The 18,336-nt window shown below is 45.7% G+C and overlaps 1 protein-coding gene across 2 annotated transcripts in view; it reads left to right on the top strand.

Moving 5' to 3' along the window:
* The window catches only part of LOC137335753 (catenin delta-2-like), a 532,228-nt gene that overhangs the window by 447,903 nt on the left and 65,989 nt on the right, over positions 1-18,336 (top strand). For both annotated transcript variants that reach the window (XM_068001100.1, XM_068001090.1), the window contains exon 14: positions 14,992-15,165. In XM_068001100.1, the coding sequence (XP_067857201.1) occupies positions 14,992-15,165 (174 nt within the window). The remainder of the gene's footprint in view (positions 1-14,991; positions 15,166-18,336) is intronic.

Below are 18,336 nucleotides of genomic sequence, written 5' to 3'. Positions count from 1 at the left end.
GAGTCCCACATGCGGGGGCTGCGCGCGCATGTCAGCGCGTCAGTGGGCAAACCCGGAAGTGGGCGGGTTGGAGCCGGGCTCCAGACCCGCCCCTGGAATCCCCGATTTTCGCAGCCCCCCCGCCAGGCACGCACCCGATCGGGGGTGCGAAAATCGAGCCCCTGGAGTGGAACTTGAACCCACAACCTTCTTACTCAGAGACGAGTGTACTACCACTGAGCCACGGTTGTCACCTAAAAGATTTTAGATGTAGTTTAGATGCATGAAGCAAAAAAAAATTCATTTCAATTTGTTTGGTGGTGATTGTGTAGGGAGAACACAGTGTTAACCTACCTCAAAGTCCACCTTACACAGGCCATGATCCTGGTCAATATACTAATGCAGGCACTGATGCAAAAATACTGATCAGGCCTTGATGCTCCCTTAGATGCAAGTTCCAGGGTCAAACGTGCCTTGAATTCCCACCTTCCCCCATGCTGGGAGAGTCGTGTTAAAGCTGTGCAGAGGAGAAGGAGCGAGTTGAGATGGAAATGGGTGTTCCCTCCACAGCCAAGCAGATGAGACGGAGTTAGTTTTGAGACTGGTACCCTAGATGCAGTATGGAACCAATGCAGCCTGCTTTGGCCATTGACTCATTTCAAGAAGTGAAAGAAAGAAGAAAGACAGACTTGCTTTTATAGAGCACCTTTCACACACTCAGGATGTCCCGAAGCGCTTTACAGCCAATTAAGTACTTTTGAAGTGTAGTTACTGTTGTAATGTAGGAAATGCGGCAGCCAATGTGCACACAGCAAGTTCCCACAAACAGCAATGAGATACATGACCAGATAATCTGTCTTTTTTGGTTGAGGGATAAATGTTGTCCAGGACACCAGGGAGAACTCCCCTACTCTTTTTTGAAATAGTGCCATGGGATCTTTTATGTCCATTTGAGAGGGCATGGAACTCAAAGTAAGGCGTTAACTTGACCTTCTCCTAGATTTAAAAGAAAAGAGAGGGCGGGGATCTTTCAACTGCATATTGTAAATGCCAAAAGACCAAAACTTGATGTTACAGCTTGGCATTAGCAGAAATAGCATCTCCATAGCAACTGAGAACGAGTGTGCAGCTGTAATACAGTGCTACAGCACAGCAATGGAAGCTGATGCTTATGCACATTTAAGCAGATGTGTTCACTGTTTTCTTACAAAGCTTCACTTTGTAGCATCCGTGCAATAAAAAAGTGGTTTCCAGAAGAAACAATTGTTGATGCAACAGGGTCATTGCTGACAAGTTCGCCTGTGCAGATCTTGTCTCCTGATTAGTTCTGAACACTGACTAATGTCTGTTTTTAGCCTGACTAAGAAGGTTCTCCATCATCATAACATCCTCAGAATTTTAGGAACTAGATAAGACCATTGAATCCAATAACCTCATCTACCTATCCTTTCAATAAATTCTCTCTAGAGAAAGACATCTAATTGTCCATTGAATCCATTTGTACCTTCCACTTAAATGACCTTCCCAATAATTTATTCCGCGATTGTACCACCTTATATGGGTGACAAAGTTCTGCCTGACTTCTGTCCTTACTCCTGATTTTTAATCCATGACCCAAAGAATTTTTCGGACCTTTGCCATGGTAATCAACTTACCGGACATGGATTTATACAGCCCCTTTCATGACCTCAGGACATCCCAAAGTGCTTTACAGCCAAAGAAGTACTTTTGAAATGTAGTCACTGTTGTAGTGTAGGAAACGCAGCAGCTAATTTGTCCATGGCAAGGTCCCACAAACAGCAATGGCACAATGTTCCAGTGACTTTGCTTGAGGGATAAATATTAGACATTTATGGTATAGAAGGAGGCCATTTAACCCATTGGGCTCGATTTTACCAGGCCTGCGGGTTTCCGGCGGGTTGGGTTTCGGGAGCATGGTCAACACGCTCGGTGAAATTAGTGGGTTGCCCGCGCGATCGTAGCAGGCAACACACTAATAGGAATCAATTACCTGCTCCTCCGGGGTCCGCGCTGCTGGTCTGCGCGTCGGGCGGGCTGCGCATGCGCAGTACGATCTGTTAGCTGGAGGCGCTCTATTTAAAGGGGCAGTCCTCCACTGACAGATGCTGCAACCAATGGAACAAATTACAGCATGGAGCAGCCCAGGGGGAAGGCTGCTCCCAGTTTAATGATGCCTCACCCCAGGTATCATCAGATGGGGTGAGGAGGAGGGCGAAGACAGAGATCTTCCACCCGGCGGGCGGGAGGAAGCGGCCAGCCTCTGCCACCAAGAAGGCCTGGCTCGAGGTGGCAGAGGGGGTCACCTGCGCAACCAACATATCGCCCACCTGCATACAGTGCAGGAGGCGCTGCAATGACCTCAGTAGGTCAGCCACAGTGAGAACACGAAGTCTTTCCCCTACACTCCATCTGCCACAACACTGCCCCAACCCCACATCTCCTTCAGCACCGCCAACACTACTCTGTCACATCACCCCTCATACCCACTCAAACCCCATCGTCATCTTACCTCCACCTACTCACCTCGCCAGTACTCACCCCGCCACTAACACGCAACCCAATCCTCATACAATCTCATGGCTCTATCCCATACTCACCCTCTCGTGCATCTCCCTCACGGCCAGCCTCACTCAACCTGCCACCACCTGTGCTGCAGCCACAGGGCATGCATCACATATGTGCAGTAGGCAGCGTAAGGCAAATGTTTCGTGAGCATGAAGGGGGTGCACAAGGGTGTCGGAGGGTTTGCCATGGGTGTTACCTATATTGAATTTCAGAGCAACAAACAGCACACATTATATTGGCACCACCACTGCCATGTCTCCATGAATCCGGTCTGTTGTGTCCAATAATGCCCGCTCCTGGGTATCACTATGAGGACCCACCACTGATGCCACCCATCGTGTTACTGCAGAGTAGGTGCAGGTGTATTTGCAGGGCTCTTCCGCGCAGACGACTGAGAGACATCGGCGGTGTAGCCGGCTGCACCCTGGAAGGATGCGGAGGAGAAGTTGTGGAGGGCAGTGGTGACTTTGACAGCGACAGGTAAGCAGTTGGTGCTGGGGCCAGCCAGGAGCAGCTCGGCATGAAAGAGCCTGCAGATCTCCACGACTACATGTCGAGCGAATCTGCGCCTCCGTGTGCACTGCTGCTCGGAGAGGTCCGGGGAGCTGCGCCTCGGTCTGTGGACCCTGTGGCGAGGGTAGTGCCCTCTGCGATGCGTCTCTCTCTGCGGTAGCCCTCCCTCCTGCTGTGCAGGTGGGCGTGCAACAACACCGTGTTGGGGGGCTCCACGTCTCTGCGTCGGACGGCGTGGACTGCGAGGCTGCTGGGGCTGGTCATGCTGTTCGTTCTCCGAGGGTGTCCACGCACCACCCATCTGGCAGGTGTTGGTCTGAGGGGTTGTGCAGGGTAGGTGGGTGGTTCCTCGGACTGGGGCTGCAGTTTCGTGTCGGTCTGTCCTCTGGCTTGGCGGGGGTGGTGGGGGGCAGGGGTTGCCCTATGTGACGCGGTGGCCTCCTGCGTGAGTGAGGGCTCTCCCCCGTGGGGTGCACCTTGGCACCTGCCACAGGCTGCTGGCTGCAACACGCCTGGTTGGAGAGAGACTGTTTCCCCCAGTGTGGGAAACACTCTGCCATGCAGGTGAAATCCCACACTTCCTCTTTTGACAGCTGATTCAGCTCATTAACTGACCTCAACAAGCAAGGTAAGTACTCTCAAGTGGAACCCCGCTGGCTTTAATTGCCTGCGGGATTCCCACCAGCGGGGGCCACGTACGCAGCCCCGCACGTCATCGGGGAACCCGGAAGTGGTCGGGATCGCGGCGCGATCCGGTCACGTGACCGCATATCGGGATTTTCGGGGCCCCCCCGCTGGAAACCCGCAGGAAACCTGACCCTAAAATCGAGCCCATTGTGTCCGTGCTGGAGCAATCCAGTACTAATCCATTGCCCTTCTCTGCCCCATGCCTCTGTATCTTCTTTTGCTTCAGTTTATCTACTCTTTCCTCTGCCTCAACTACTCTCTGTGGCTCTTATAACTCTCTGCATAAAGAAATTTTTCCTAACCTTTTCTCTCACTCTCTTAATGACAATTTTACATTCATTACACAAATTCGGGTTGTATTCTCTAGAGTTTAGAAGGTTGAGGGGTGATCTGATCGAAGTTTATAAGATATTAAGGGGAACGGATAGGGTGGATAGAGAGAAACTATTTCTGCTGGTTGGGGATTCTAGGAGTAGGGGGCACAGTCTAAAAATTAGAGCCAGACCTTTCAGGAGTGAGATTAGAAAACGTTTCTACACACAAAGGGTGGTAGAAGTTTGGAACTCTCTTCCGCAAACGGCAATTGATACTAGCTCAATTGCTAAATTTAAATCTGAGATAGATAGCTTTTTGTCAACCAAAGGTATTAAGGGATATGGGCCACAGGCAGGTATATGGAGCTAGATCACAGATCAGCCATGATCTTATCAAATGGCGTAGCAGGCACGAGGGGCTGAATGGCCTACTCCTGTTCCTATGTTCCTGTGACCCTTCGACACTGATTAGCCAGCCAGAGGATATAGGACTTTTTTCAATTTTTCTCTTTTCCCTGTCACAAACTTTCAGAATTTTAAAAACCTCTATTAAATTTCATCTTAGCCTTGTGTGCTCCAGTAGAAATAGTCTCTCTTCATAACTATAGTTTCCCATCCCTGGTGAATCTACGCTATACTATCTCTATGGCTTTAACACATTTCCAAAACTGCACACTGTACTCTAACCATGGACTAAACATTGTCTTGTACAAATTTATCATCTACTGATTTACTCTTGTTCTCTATTGCCAACTACAAATCCCACAACGGCATTGCCCATTATTTAAATTAAGGCCAACAGACAGAGATAGAAAGGAAGGGGAAAAACACGCAAGGGCAGTACCAGTGGTCCTTGGGAAAAGTTCCCATTGACTTCAAAACGAGTTCAGAGGCAGATTCTCTTTGGTAGCAGATTCCCAGGGTAACAAAAAGGAAATGGAGCCACCACAGAAGCTGCTTAAGAAAAAAAAAAGGAAGACTTGCATTGATATAGCATCTTAGGACATCATTTCAGTAGGAAGAACGAGGAGAGGTGATATAAACTAGAGGGCACAATTCTCAAAGGGGTACAGGAACAGAGAGATCTAGGAGTACATGTGCACGAATGGTTGAAGGTGGCAGGGCAGGTTGAGAAAGCGGTTAAAAAAGCAGATGGGATCCTGGGCTTTATAAATAGAGGCATAGAGTACTAAAGTATGGAAGTCATGATGAACCTTTATAAAACACTGGTTCGGCCACAGCTGGAGTACTGTGTCCGTTTCTGGGCTCCGCACTTTAGGGAGGATGTGAAGGCCTTAGAGATGGTGCAGAAAAGATAACCTAGAATGATTCCAGGGATGAGGGACTTTAGTTACGTGGATAGACTGGAGAAGTTGGAGTTGTTCTCCTTGGAACAGAGAAGATTGAGAGGAGATTTGATAGAGGTATTTAAAATCATGAAGGGTCTAGTCAGAATAGATAGAGGGAAACTGTTCCCTTTGGCGGAAGGGTCAAGAACCAGAGGACACAGATTTAAGGTGATTGGCAAAAGAACCAAGGGCGACATGAGGAAAAACTTTTACGCAGCGAGTGGTTAAGGTCTGGAATGCACTGCCTGGGGGAGTGATAGAGGCAGATTCAATCATGGCCTTCAAAAGGGAAGTAGATAAGTACTTGAAAGGAAAAAATTTGCAGGGTTACGGAGATAGGGCAGGGGAGTGGGACTAGTTGGATTGCTCTTGCATAGAGCCAGCACAGACTCGATAGGCCAAATGGCCTCCTTCCATGCTGTAACCTTTCTGTGATTCTATGATCAGGCTGACACTCCAGTGCAGTACGAAGGTGGATGTAAAAGATCCCATGCAGTATTACGAAGAAGAGCAGGGGAGTTCTCCCCGGTGACCTGTCCAATATTTATCCCTCCACCAACATCCCTAAAAACAGATTATCTGGTTATTATCATATTACTGTTTGTGGGGCCTTGCTGTGTGCAAATTGGCTGCTGCATTTCCTACATTACAACAGTGACTACACTTCAAAAAGTACTTCATTGGCTTTGGGACATCCTAAGGTTGTGAAAGGCGCTATATAAATGCAAATCTTTCTTCTTGGATTATTTATATTCCAAAAAGATTGGATTGAAGGTTAGCTTTGGGAGGAGGAACATTCCTTAGAATGTTTCTTGGAAAGGAGTGTGTAGCATAATCTAGTTCTGATGTAAGGTTGTAAGTCAGTTAAGTGTAATGTATGTAAGGAGTCGTACAACACCAGGTTATAGTCCAACAGCTTTATTTAAAATCACAAGCTTTCGGAGCTTTGCTCCTTCGTCAGGTGAGTGAAGGGTTCCATGATCACTGAGAGCCAATGTAAGTCCAGACGTATCCTCAGAGAAAAGGTTGTCCGAGTCAATGTGAGTAGAAACCTGTGACAGGAGCAGGTAGGAAACGGATAACGGAACTGCTGCAGAGCTCTCAGGCAGTGTCATCAGATTGACACGGACTTCTGCAAAAGTGAGGATAGTGATGTCAAGTGAGAGGAAAAGGGTCACCTTGAAAAGATGAGAGAAAACGCTGAAGCTTGACAGGGCATGTCAGGGTGTGTAACGAGGGACGAGGGCAGAGGCCATCCCGCCTCTGATGTTGAGCAGCACAACTGAGACAGCTTGCAACTGAGGATCTCTCAAATACCAGTGATGGCCATATCATTGAATCTAACAGGATGGTTCAGGCAACAGCAATTAATGGGACATACACACCCTGATTTCAAACGAACCAATTTTACAGCCTTGTGGGGAAAGTACAAAGAGGATTAATCGGGAGGGTATATGCGAGAGGAAAAGAAACCATGGGAAAATGGAATGCTTTCAAGGATATACTGGAAGAGATTAAAAAATTTAATTAAATTAAAATAAAATTCTGCTGCCCGTATCCGAACTCGCACCAAGTCCCGTTCACCCATCACCCCTGCACTCGCTGACCTACATTGGCTCCCCATCTGGCAAGGCCTCGAATTTTAAATTTTCATCCTTGTGTTCAAATACCTCCGAGGCTTCGCCCCTCCCTATCTCTGTACCCTCTTCCAGCCCTACAACCCTCCGAGAACCCTGTGTTCACCAATTCTGTCCTCTTGCGCATCCCTGATTTCCTTCACCCTACTATTAGCAGCCTTACCGTCAGCTGTCTAGGCCCTAAGCTCTGGAATTCCCTCCCTAAACCTCTTCACCTACTTTAAGACGTGCTTTAAAAACTACCTCTCTGACCAAGCTACCTGTCCTAATATCTCCTTATGTTGATCGGTGTCAAATTTTGTTTGATAATCGCTCCTGTGAAGCACCTTGGGACGCTTCACTACGTTAAAGGCGCTATATAAATGCAAGTTATTGTTGTGCCAAGTAGGAGGGGAGAGGGATTCAGCAGAGGAGATTAGAAGGTGTACAAAAGTAAATAGAGTCTTTGTAACAGGCTTAGTCAGGACAATACGTAAAATTGAAAAACAGATTGCAGTATTAATAAGGGAAAGTCAGGTTCATTAGGTATATTCCAGGCAGGGAAAACACTGAAGAAGAAACCTGGCTTGCTAAAGGTGATGATGTGGAGATGCCGGTGATGGACTGGGGTTGACAATTGTAAACAATTTTACAACACCAAGTTATAGTCCAGCAATTTTATTTTCCAAATCGTTCACCTGAGGAAGGAGGTAGCCTCCGAAAGCTTGTGAATTTAAAATAAAATTGCTGGACTATAACTTGGTGTTGTAAAATTGTTTACAATTGCTAAAGGTGAGAGAGAGGTCTGGAGACGAATCAGCAGCTTGCGTGTCAAGCCTTTGAAATAAGCGCTCATCAGTATTCACAGCAGAGGAGTCTACTGGTGTTGCCAAGCCTGTAAACAAGTTGTCAGGGGATACCTTGAGGTAAATAACAGAGAACAGCTTCTCAAAGAACGTGGAAATCAGAGCCATTGATGGTTCACACAGCATCGGACCCAAATGGAGAACATCCAATAAAATTAAAAGCAATGAAAGGGTCAGCAGGGCGTCTCTACTTCAAACCTTGGGCTGCTTTTCTTTAACTCCTGATGAACCCTGAGCGAGGTCATCTCATGGGAGTCTTAAGGCCCGTGCTGTCACAGACAAGGTCACTCATCTGGCAGTAGTTTTCTATTTAACATGAGGAAATCACATCAAAGGTTGCCCCACCCCCCCTCCCTCCCTGGTCATGTCTACGATGCAACAGATGCTCCAAACATCTGCAGCCTTGCGATGGCTGAATAAACAACCTTTAGAGATAGTTCTCAACCATACAGAACTTCAAAGTGGATCCCACCTCCAAAATAGACAGTGGGCAGCTACATTAAATATTTTAAGATTTTTTTTTAAAAGTTAAAGAATAGATCTAATAGGATATATTAGAAATGATACCAGCCGATTTCCCATAGCATTGATCACAGGGAGTTTTAATCAAGGTAGTCTTCAGATGAAATGGGGTTATGGGGGCGGGGAGAATTGGGCCAGTGCCACAGATGTCATTTAATCCCCATTTTAAAAACATACATTGTGTCCTTATTTTTATGTTTTCATTTTAAATTCCTATGTCCACATTTGCAATGGAAACTGCCTTTCAGATGAGATATTACAGTGAGGTCCCATCAGCCCTCTCAAGTGGATGTCAAAGATGCCCCGACATGATTCGAAGAAGAGCAGGGGAGTTCTCCCCGGTGTCCCGGCCGACATTTGTTTCTTAACCAGCGCCACCAAAATCAGCTTAACTGGTCGTTCATCTCATTGCTGTTCGTGGGACCTCGCTGTGCGCAAATTGACCACTGCGTTTGTTTACAAAACAAGTGACAACATTTCAAAAGTAATTCATCGGCTGCGAAGGTTGTTGAGACATCCCGAGGATGCGAGAGGCGCTATACAAGTACAAGCTCCGCTGGCTTGCTCCCTCTCCGTGTAAACTTGTCACATTGTAATTACACCTTCCCAGTGCTGCCGTAGTTTCACCACTGCTGGGAGGGTTTAATTATAGTTTGATTAGTTTACGTAGTAAATTCCTACGTCCATATTTCCATTGGAACAAGTTACCAGAAAGTGTGTTTAGACATAAGCTTATTATATTATAGATAAACAGAACAGGGCGTGAAAGAAAGAAGGAAAGAAAGAAAGATTGAATGACTTACATTCATATAGTGCCTTTCATGATCTCAGGATGTCCCAAAGCGCTTTACAGCCAATGAAGTTCTTTTGAAATGCAGTCACTGTTGTAATGTAGGAAACGCAGCAGCCAATTTGCGCACAGCATGTCCCACAAACAGCAATGAAATAGATGACCAGATAATCTGTTTTTGGGTATTCATTGAGGGATAGATATTGGCCAGGACACCGGGGAGAACTCCCCTGCTCTTCTTCGAAATAGTGCCATGGAATCTTTTATTCCCTCACTCCCTCAGTGGGACTTTAACCCACGACCTTCTGACTCAGAGGTGAGAGTGCTACCACTGAGCCACGGCTGAAAAAGGGAAAACAAAGCAAGTGGAAGTCAGCGTTCATATTTTCTATTTTAGTTTAATTTTGTTTTTTGTTTTTTATTTTAGCAGTAGAGGTGAATATTCTAATGATAAACCTATTGGCAACAGCTTTATTACTCTTGAGTGTCTCTTTCAACGTGAGTGTGTTGATTTCTTTGTGTCTACCAGCAGTCTAAAAGCTAATATCAGAGTGAATGTGATTCAAGAACAGACAGGGGCGATAATCCTGAGAACTGTCAGCCAGTTAGTTTGAAATCAGTCGTTGAAAAAGTGCAGATAGCGATTTTACAAGAAACAATTGTCTCAGAAGATTACCTAACAAGACTGAAGACAATAAATTAAAGTCCAAGTGACTCATGAAAAGCAGGTTGCGTTTCATAAATCTGTTGGGATTTTATGAGGCTGGAACTGAGTTAGTGGAACAAGGGAATATAGTAGATAAGTAATATCTTGGCCTAGAATTTGGAACCATCCCTGCACCAGGATGAGTAGGCCTAAGGCCCACCCTTGAGACTGTTACTCCTCTGGGGGCTCCGCGTTCAGTTAAGTATTTTTTTTAACAGCATCCGTGAGGATACCTCGGGGTATGGGATGCAGCGTAGTGGTTAGGTTGCTGGACTAATAATCCAGAGAATGTGAGTTCAAATCCCACCGTGGCAGTTTGAGAATTAAATTCAGTTTTAAAAATCTGGAAATGAAAAAGCTGGTCCCCATGAAGCTGTCAGATTGTCGTAAAAACTCAACTGGTTCACTAACGCCCTTTAAGGTAGGAAACCTGCCGTCCTTACCCAGTTTGGCCTGTATGTGACCCCGGTCCCACACCAACGTGAAGACTTAACTGCCCTCTGAAGTGGCCTCACAAGCCACTCAGTTGTATCAAACCTTTACCAACGGTTCAAGTAGAAGGCCCACCACCACTCTCTCAGGGCAACTAGGGATGGGTAGTGAATGCTGGCCTTTCCAGCAATGCCCACAAATCGAGAATTAATTTTTTAAAAACATGAAAGGTGCTATATGAATACAAGTTCTTATCTTTCATTTTATATATGAATGGTTGAGCTCAAGTCTATTATTTACATGTATAACTCCAGTGCCACTATAAGGTTCTATATGCAAGAGTGACAGGCCCTTCACAGTAACGACTACCTGAAAGCTGTACTGTAAAAAATGAATGGGCAGATCAAAGTGCCAAGTCTAAGACAGTGAAACAGCAATCCCCCTATTCCTAGGTTACCATGCTACTTGGATTGGACATAAAGCCCATGACCTGGGAGTCAGAAATCCACCAGCCATTAAGGAAGACAGGCTGGGAGTCATTATTCAGACCAGCTTGCGGAAAAGCTTCACTGATACTTTAAGATTTTAAACAGATTGGCAAGGCCATTCCCCACCTCGCACAGCCCGATGGGAAAGTTAATTTCATGCCCCATGAAGATGCCTTTTCTCTTTTCCCCAGATGGCTGAGTTGCATTTTCATTAAAAAAATTTCAGAAAGGTGGTTGGACCTTTCAGTTAAAGGTCGACGCAATTTACTGTCTGAGGAAGGTCTGCTGTTTCTTCACATGTGACATATGGCAGCAGTGGCCCGCAGTCACATCTGAGTCTTAGCGTAGCCTTGAGAGGTGAACTTTTACGCACACGTGCCGTGTGTTTTTATCAGTCGCTCTTCTTTCTGTAGCAGCGCTGGCAGATTGTAATGAGAGGAACTTTACAGCTATATGGGTCACTTCACACCTTGCTCACAGCAGAGAGGAGCTGGAGATTGTCGTTCTCTTTAACCATTTGTCACTGTCTCCAGCGATGTGCAACAGAGATCCCAGTAGTGTGGCTTCTGCAGAAGGAAACCTCAGCATCCAGAAAGAAAACCAACAGGCATCCCCGATGTGCCTTCATTTTGTTTTCTTTTCCTTTTGTTTCTTTCTTGTGTGGATCAATACACTATGGAAAGGGTAACTCCCGGAGAACATACGAAAATAATGGGGCAGGAAATTACCAGCTGGTCCATTAATCCTGCCCCACACTCAAGATGGCCGGAGCATCGTAACTAGACACTCCCCCCCCCACCCCCCCCCCCCCCGGCAGCCATTTAATATCCTGGGACAGGCAAAAAAAATGGGAGAAAAACCCAGATCCAATAACGGAAGAGATACTCTTCAATGGGTACATTTTGGTCATAAAAATGACCATGAAGGATTGTCATAAAAACCCATCTGGTTCACTAATGCTCTTTAGGGATTGAAACCTGCCGTCCTTACCCGGTATGGCCTATATGTGACTCCAGTCCCACACCAACGAGTTTAATCTTAACCGCCCCCTGAAGTGGCCTAGCAAGCCATTCAGTCGTATGAAACTGCAGTGGTTCAAGAAGGAGGCCCACCACCATCTTCTCAGGGCAGCTAGGAATGGGCAATAAATACTGGCCTGAGAAAAACCCAGGGCCAATAAGGGGAAAAATACACTGGAAAATTCATCTCCAACCCCCTCAGGAGATCGAAACCAGTCCAGGAGATCACATGGACCAAGAATGACTATAAACTAAATCACGAGTGTCGAACAAGGGGTCCACTCTGTTCAAATTCAAAGGCAAATACAGGCCTAAGATCAGGAAGTTCCTCTTCACACAAAGAGTGATTGGAATTCAGTGTCAGTAACTGTGAGATGGTGTATTTTTGTAAAAAAATAATAATTATACTTTGAATGGAGGAAACTTGTGTGATGTGGAAGAGCAGAGGGATTTGGGGATCCAGGTTCACAAGGCATTAAAAGCAGCACCTGAAGTAGATAAGGCCATTAAAAAAAACAGATGGAATATTGGGTTTTATAGCAAGAGTTATAGGGCTGAATTTTCACCTCTTCCGCCTGGCAGAAATGGTCGCGTCCCCAAAAATGGTGGTGGGGGTCAATGACCTACCACACAGTTGCTGCCGTCACTGGGGCAGCAGAAATGCTGACCGGGTTCTGCTGCCTGGTAACCAGAGCAGGCAAGAGATCAGGCAGTGGGCCCATTTAAAATGGAAATCAGGGGATCTTATAATGTCAGTCGGATCCCGATTGCCATTTTTGACCTGATCTGCCCAGAGCGTGCGCCGTACACGCATCGGGCAGTGTGGCGAAGTTCCCATCATAGAGGAGAGGCCAGAGACTCTGAACCTGGGGTTATCTAGAACACACTCAAGCCACCCACTGACCTCCAGTCGTGAAGGAAGAACAGGGACCCTGTTCCGCACCTCTGCCTTTGCTGCTCTTGATCCAGCTGTTACCTCGCTCCGCCCCATTCCCCCCTGTGACGAAAACCTTATCTCCAGCTCAATACTCCAAGAAGCAATAGCACAGTGAAGATAAGGAGGGTCTCTCAGGTGTCAGCTGTGGCTCAGTGATTGCCTCTGGGTCAGAAAGTTGTGAGTTCAAGTCCCACTTCAGAGACTTCAGCACATAATCCAGGCTGACACTTCAGTGCAGTACTGAGGGAGTGCTGCACTGTAGGAGGTGCCGTCTTTTGGATAAGACATTAAATCGAGGCTCCGTCTACACTCTCAGCTGGATGTAAAAGATCCCATGGCACTATTCAAAGAAGAGCAGGGGAGTTCTGCCGGTGTCCTGGCCAATATTTATCCCTCAACCAACATCACTAAAACAGACTACCACGGTCATTGCTTTTTGTACGACCTTGCTGTGCACATATTGGCTGCCGCGTTTCCTACATTGAATAATAAGTCTAAAAGGGATCTAGCGGTACAGATACACAAATCACTAAAAGTAGAGATGCAGGTTAATAAGGACATAACAAAAAAGCAAATCAAGCACTGGGGTTCATTTCTAGAGGGACTGAATTGAAAAGCAGAGAAGTTATGTTAAACTTGTATAGAACCTTGGTTAGACCACACTTGAAGTATTGTACACAGTTCTGGTCTCCATATTATAGAAAGGATATAGAAGCAGTGGAGAAGGTGCAAAAAAGATTCACAAGGATGATACCAGAACTGAGAGGATATACTTAACAGGAAAGGCTGAACAGGCCAAGTCTCTTTTCTCTAGAAAAGAGAAGGCTGAGAGGTGAATTGATAGAGGTTTTTAAGATAATGAAAGGGTTTGATAGGGTAGACATAAACAAGATGTTTCCACTTGTGGGAGTGTCTAAAACTAGAGGTCATAAATATAAGATAATCACTAATAAATTCAATAGGGAATTCAGGAGAAACTTCTTTACCCAAAAAGTGGTAAGAATGTGGAACTCGCTACCACAAGGAGTAGTTGAGGCAAATAGAATAGATGGATTTAAGGGGAAGATAGATAAATACATGAGGGAGAAAGGAATAGAAGGACATCCTGATAGGGTTAGATGAAGTAGGGAGGGAGGAGGTTTGTGTGGAGTATAAACGCTAGCATAGACCAGTTGGACCATATGACCTGTTTCTGTGCTGTAGACTCGATGCAACCCTTTGTAACTATGTACATTACGATAATAACTACACTTCAAAAATTGGCTGTAAAGTGCTATGGGAAGTCCTGAGCTCGTGAAAGGTGCTGTATAAATGCAAATCTTCCTTCTTTTTCGTCTTCTTTCTCTTGTAAGGACTTATAGGAGTAAATATACATCTTCATACATTAGGCTGTGCTGTATTGGAGCACCATTTCTATTCCTCTGAGGCTGTGTCTGAATAGAGTCTCATTTTAATATACCTTCTATTATCTGCATAGACAGGAAGATAAAGATACACAAGACTATGGTGTGCAGATGAATTTGTCAGTGAAAATGTTCCTGTGAGGTAAATCCCCATCGCAGTAAAAACTTCAGACATGAGTGAAAGATACTCAGTGCTTCTCCGAGAAATGTGGTTTGCTTCTACGAGGAAGGTTGATGAGATAACTCACAAATGAGGTAGTCATTCGTGAGCTATTGTTCACTTCCCAAGAGAATATACAAGTCACATTGGAGGGGGAGAAGCTGATTGTCTCACTGGGGTAGACCTTGACTTTGTGCGACAGTGTAAAACGAGTGATTGTGAGTCGGCAACCCGTTTTACATCTCTCCCCATTTTTATTTCCATTGAAGGCATTTGTTTATTGTCTGTCTCCTAGATTATGGCAGTAACCATATACTTAAAAAGGAAAAATTTACATGGCTATGAAGAAGGATTGGGGAGTGGGACTAATTGGTTAGTTCTTTCAGTGAATAGGCACGATGGGCCAAATGGCCTCCTTCTGTGCTTTAAGATTCGATGATTCTACAACTGGAAGCTCAGCTCCTGGTAAACCTGTGGGTTCAAATCGGTATTCTGCCATTTACTGGCACTGTGTGTTGGGATCACCAGCATTCTGCACCGGATGATGAATTTGTTGACATAATATTTGACTGGAGTGTTTACATGGAGATTTTATTTTCTTTTCTCTTTGTTTCCCTTTCCTAGTGGGACGGTGTTGGGCCTCTCCCAGAGTCGACAGACCCACCAAAGGGTATCCAGCTCCTGTGGCATCCCTCAATAGTCAAACCCTACCTCACACTTTTGTCCGAATGCTCGAATCCAGATACCCTTGAGGGGGCGGCGGGAGCCCTACAGAATCTGGCAGCAGGGAGCTGGAAGGTAAGTCGGTGGACACTGTGCTTGCACCAAGCCGCAATGAGGCTTTTGGTATCGGCAGAATCTTTAGGCCCAGCAGAATTTGTGATCCCTCTAAATTAGGAGCCACGCTGCGGGCGCACTTACTTTCAACTCTTACTGGCATAGCTAATGAGATTGATCTGCCCTCCATCAAACTTTCTCAACTCCGTCTTGTTTCTGCTGTGTTCAAGTGCTGTTGTCTCTCCCTCTTCCAAAAGGTTCACTCGTTATATTTATCTGAAGTGAAGAAATTGCCTCCATCAGTTTACGTAAACTGAACTTGAAATCCACATTCTAGAAAATGCTCCATTCTTATCGCACCCCTGCTTTTTACAGGGTTTAGACAGCAAGAGATGTTCCCTGGGTGAGTCCCCAGTTTTGGCCAGAGTGAGGCATTGAGCAGAGGCTAAGCACGGGGAGGGAACGAGGCAAAATCGGACACTAAATAATCCAGGCAGTCACATGCCTCCCAATGGCTTGGAGCTGATCAAGTGACACCTCGACTGGGGAATAGTACCAAACACAGGACGACTAAAGAGGAAGGGAGCAAAGTAATTATTAAATGAAGCAATCAAAATGTAATGATTTTAAAAACAAAAAGATATTGACCAGTCCCTTAAGTCCTTCAAATTCTCTGCTATCCTTTTCTTCTCTATTGCTTTGTGCATTTGTTCCTCTATATCAAGAGGATTTGATACTCCAGCCTGCAAACATCACCACGGCAGCCAATTTTGCACACAGCAAGATCCCACAAACAGCAATGTGATAATGACCAGATAATCTGTTTTAGTGACGTTGGTTGAGGGATAAATATTGGCCAGGACGCTGTAGAGAACGCTCCTGCTCTTCTTCAAAATAGTGCCACAGGATCTTTTGCTGAGAGGACAGATGGGGCCTCAGTTTAACGTCTCATCTGAAAGACAGCACCTCCAACAGTGCAGCACTCCCTCAGTACTGCACTGGGAGTGTCAGCCTGGATTTTGTGCTCAAGTCTCCGGAATGGGACTATCAACCCACGATCTTCTGACTCAGAGGTGGGAATTCCAACCACTGAGCCACGGCTGACACTGAAAGCACCGACTCTTTACAGGAACAAAGTTTCATGGACACTCAAGCGGCCATTCGTCACGGGTGGGCCTAGACAGTGAGTGTCATCAGCAGGCTTTTAGACCATGGGATTTGTCACAGCTGACCCTGACCCAGTGTCACACTCACACTCATCCACACACTTCAACAGGAATAACAGCCAATCACAGGGGCCCCTCGCTGACTTTTATTCTCCCATAGGCAATGAAGCCAACTGCCAAGACTCTGATTGAGATGAGCTAACTCAACGCAGCCCAGGTATCAAGCCCGAGACCTCTGTATGCCGTAGTCCCACGCTAGAACTGTATTTACCAAGAGAACTATTGGGAGAATCTAGGTTTTTTTTATTATTGACTTCATTCCCCTCTGGTTTGCATCCCACCTCTAGTCAGTGCATCACTGAAGGGGGAGTCGAATATACTGGTTGACTCTCGGGGAAAGTTGCTACAGTTTTGAGGCATTGACTGGATGTGTATATGGTGTTTGATATGGGACAGGTATTTGCACCACATTCACAGTATGGCAAAGAACGCCTGAGAGTCAAGATAGTGGTATTTTAAGCCCTGTTTCATTTCTATGTAAAGGGAAGTTCTGAGCTCCCCCTGTTGGCCAAGTCAATAAAGACGCTGCCGTACGGAGGCCCAAGATAATTCGATCGGATTAAGGGCCCAGGTTTGATTGCTGGTTTGTGTCGGCTCAACCATTGGACTGCCACATTTGTCCTCCACAGGCCTGGGCCTGGGAGAATCAGATCCTCACTCCTGACTGTGGGCATCCGGCAGCGGAAAATCCAGGCCACTGTGTCAATAGAACGTGCTAAAGGGGGATCCACCAATGACTCCTCTCATCGAATCATATGACACAGAAGGAGGCCATTCGGCCCATTGTGCCTGTGCTGGCTCTTTGAAAGAGCTATCCAATTAGTCCCGCTCCCCCCTGCTCTTTCCCCGTAGCCCTGCAAATTTTTTCCTTTTTGCCTCTTCAATTATTTATCCAATTCCTTTTTGAAAGTTACTACTAAATCTGCTTCCACCTCCCTTTCAGGCACTGCATTCCAGATCATTACAACTCGCTGCGTAGAAAAAAGTTTCTCTTCATCTCCCCGTCTGATTCTTTTGCCAATTACCTGTGTCCTCTGGTTCCCGACCCTCCCGCTGGTAGAAACGGTCTCTCCCTATCCATCAAAACCATTCATAATTTCGGTTATGCGTTAGGAGTATTCCCTGAAAATCCCAGGAATGCTACGTTTGCCAGAAATAAACTTACAACATGTGGTGAGAGGACAGATCCAAGTCCTGAAGTAGGCCATTTAAAAAAAAAAGAGATCAGCAAGACCCCCTACTTTGAGGTTTGACAGAATCTGATTTACAGGCTTCAAGGTATCGACTAAATCAAATGGACAAGACTGCAGGGTGACATCCACACTGTTGTGATTGTGATGTACACATCAATGGAACCAAAAGATTTTCACCTGGAGGGTTAATGGAAAGGACTTTAGGGTCAATACCTACTGAAGTAATTGAAGGCAGTTTTATCTTAAACTGCTACAATGACTGCTCTGGATATGAATATCAATAAGAGAAGTCCACACAGAATTTCCTGAGTGTTAAATCCCAACAGTGCTGAGAAACACAGGCCGATAAGGCTACGGCATTGAATCTAACATGTTCTTTATATATTTCAACCATGGGCTCCCTTGAAGTGACGCTGTTCATTGAGAATTAGTTTAGATGGTTGCTGGAGGACTCCAGGGACTGCTTGCACAGGGGCTGATTTAAAATAAGGCCAACCAATTACCTTGAACAGCCTGAAGTTATTCCATTGTATGGCTTTCATGTAAGAGCATCGCTCAAAAGAAAACTTGGTGTTCAGTGCTGCAGAATAACGTTTTCAAGCTATGTATTTAAAAAAGAAAATGAATATTGAGCATTGTACAGTAATCCTAGCTTGCATCCAAAGAAGGAAAAACTACCTATAGTACACTCCCTCTCAACATTTTGCATTATAAATTCCTCATAATGGAAACTACCTATGTAAACATGTCACACTGTAATTGCATCCTCTTGC

This window comes from Heptranchias perlo, chromosome 2, assembly GCF_035084215.1.
Source record: "Heptranchias perlo isolate sHepPer1 chromosome 2, sHepPer1.hap1, whole genome shotgun sequence".
NCBI lineage: Eukaryota > Metazoa > Chordata > Chondrichthyes > Hexanchiformes > Hexanchidae > Heptranchias > Heptranchias perlo.
The sequence above is the reverse complement of the archived record's forward strand: the minus strand, read 5'-3'. Positions and strand labels throughout refer to the sequence as shown.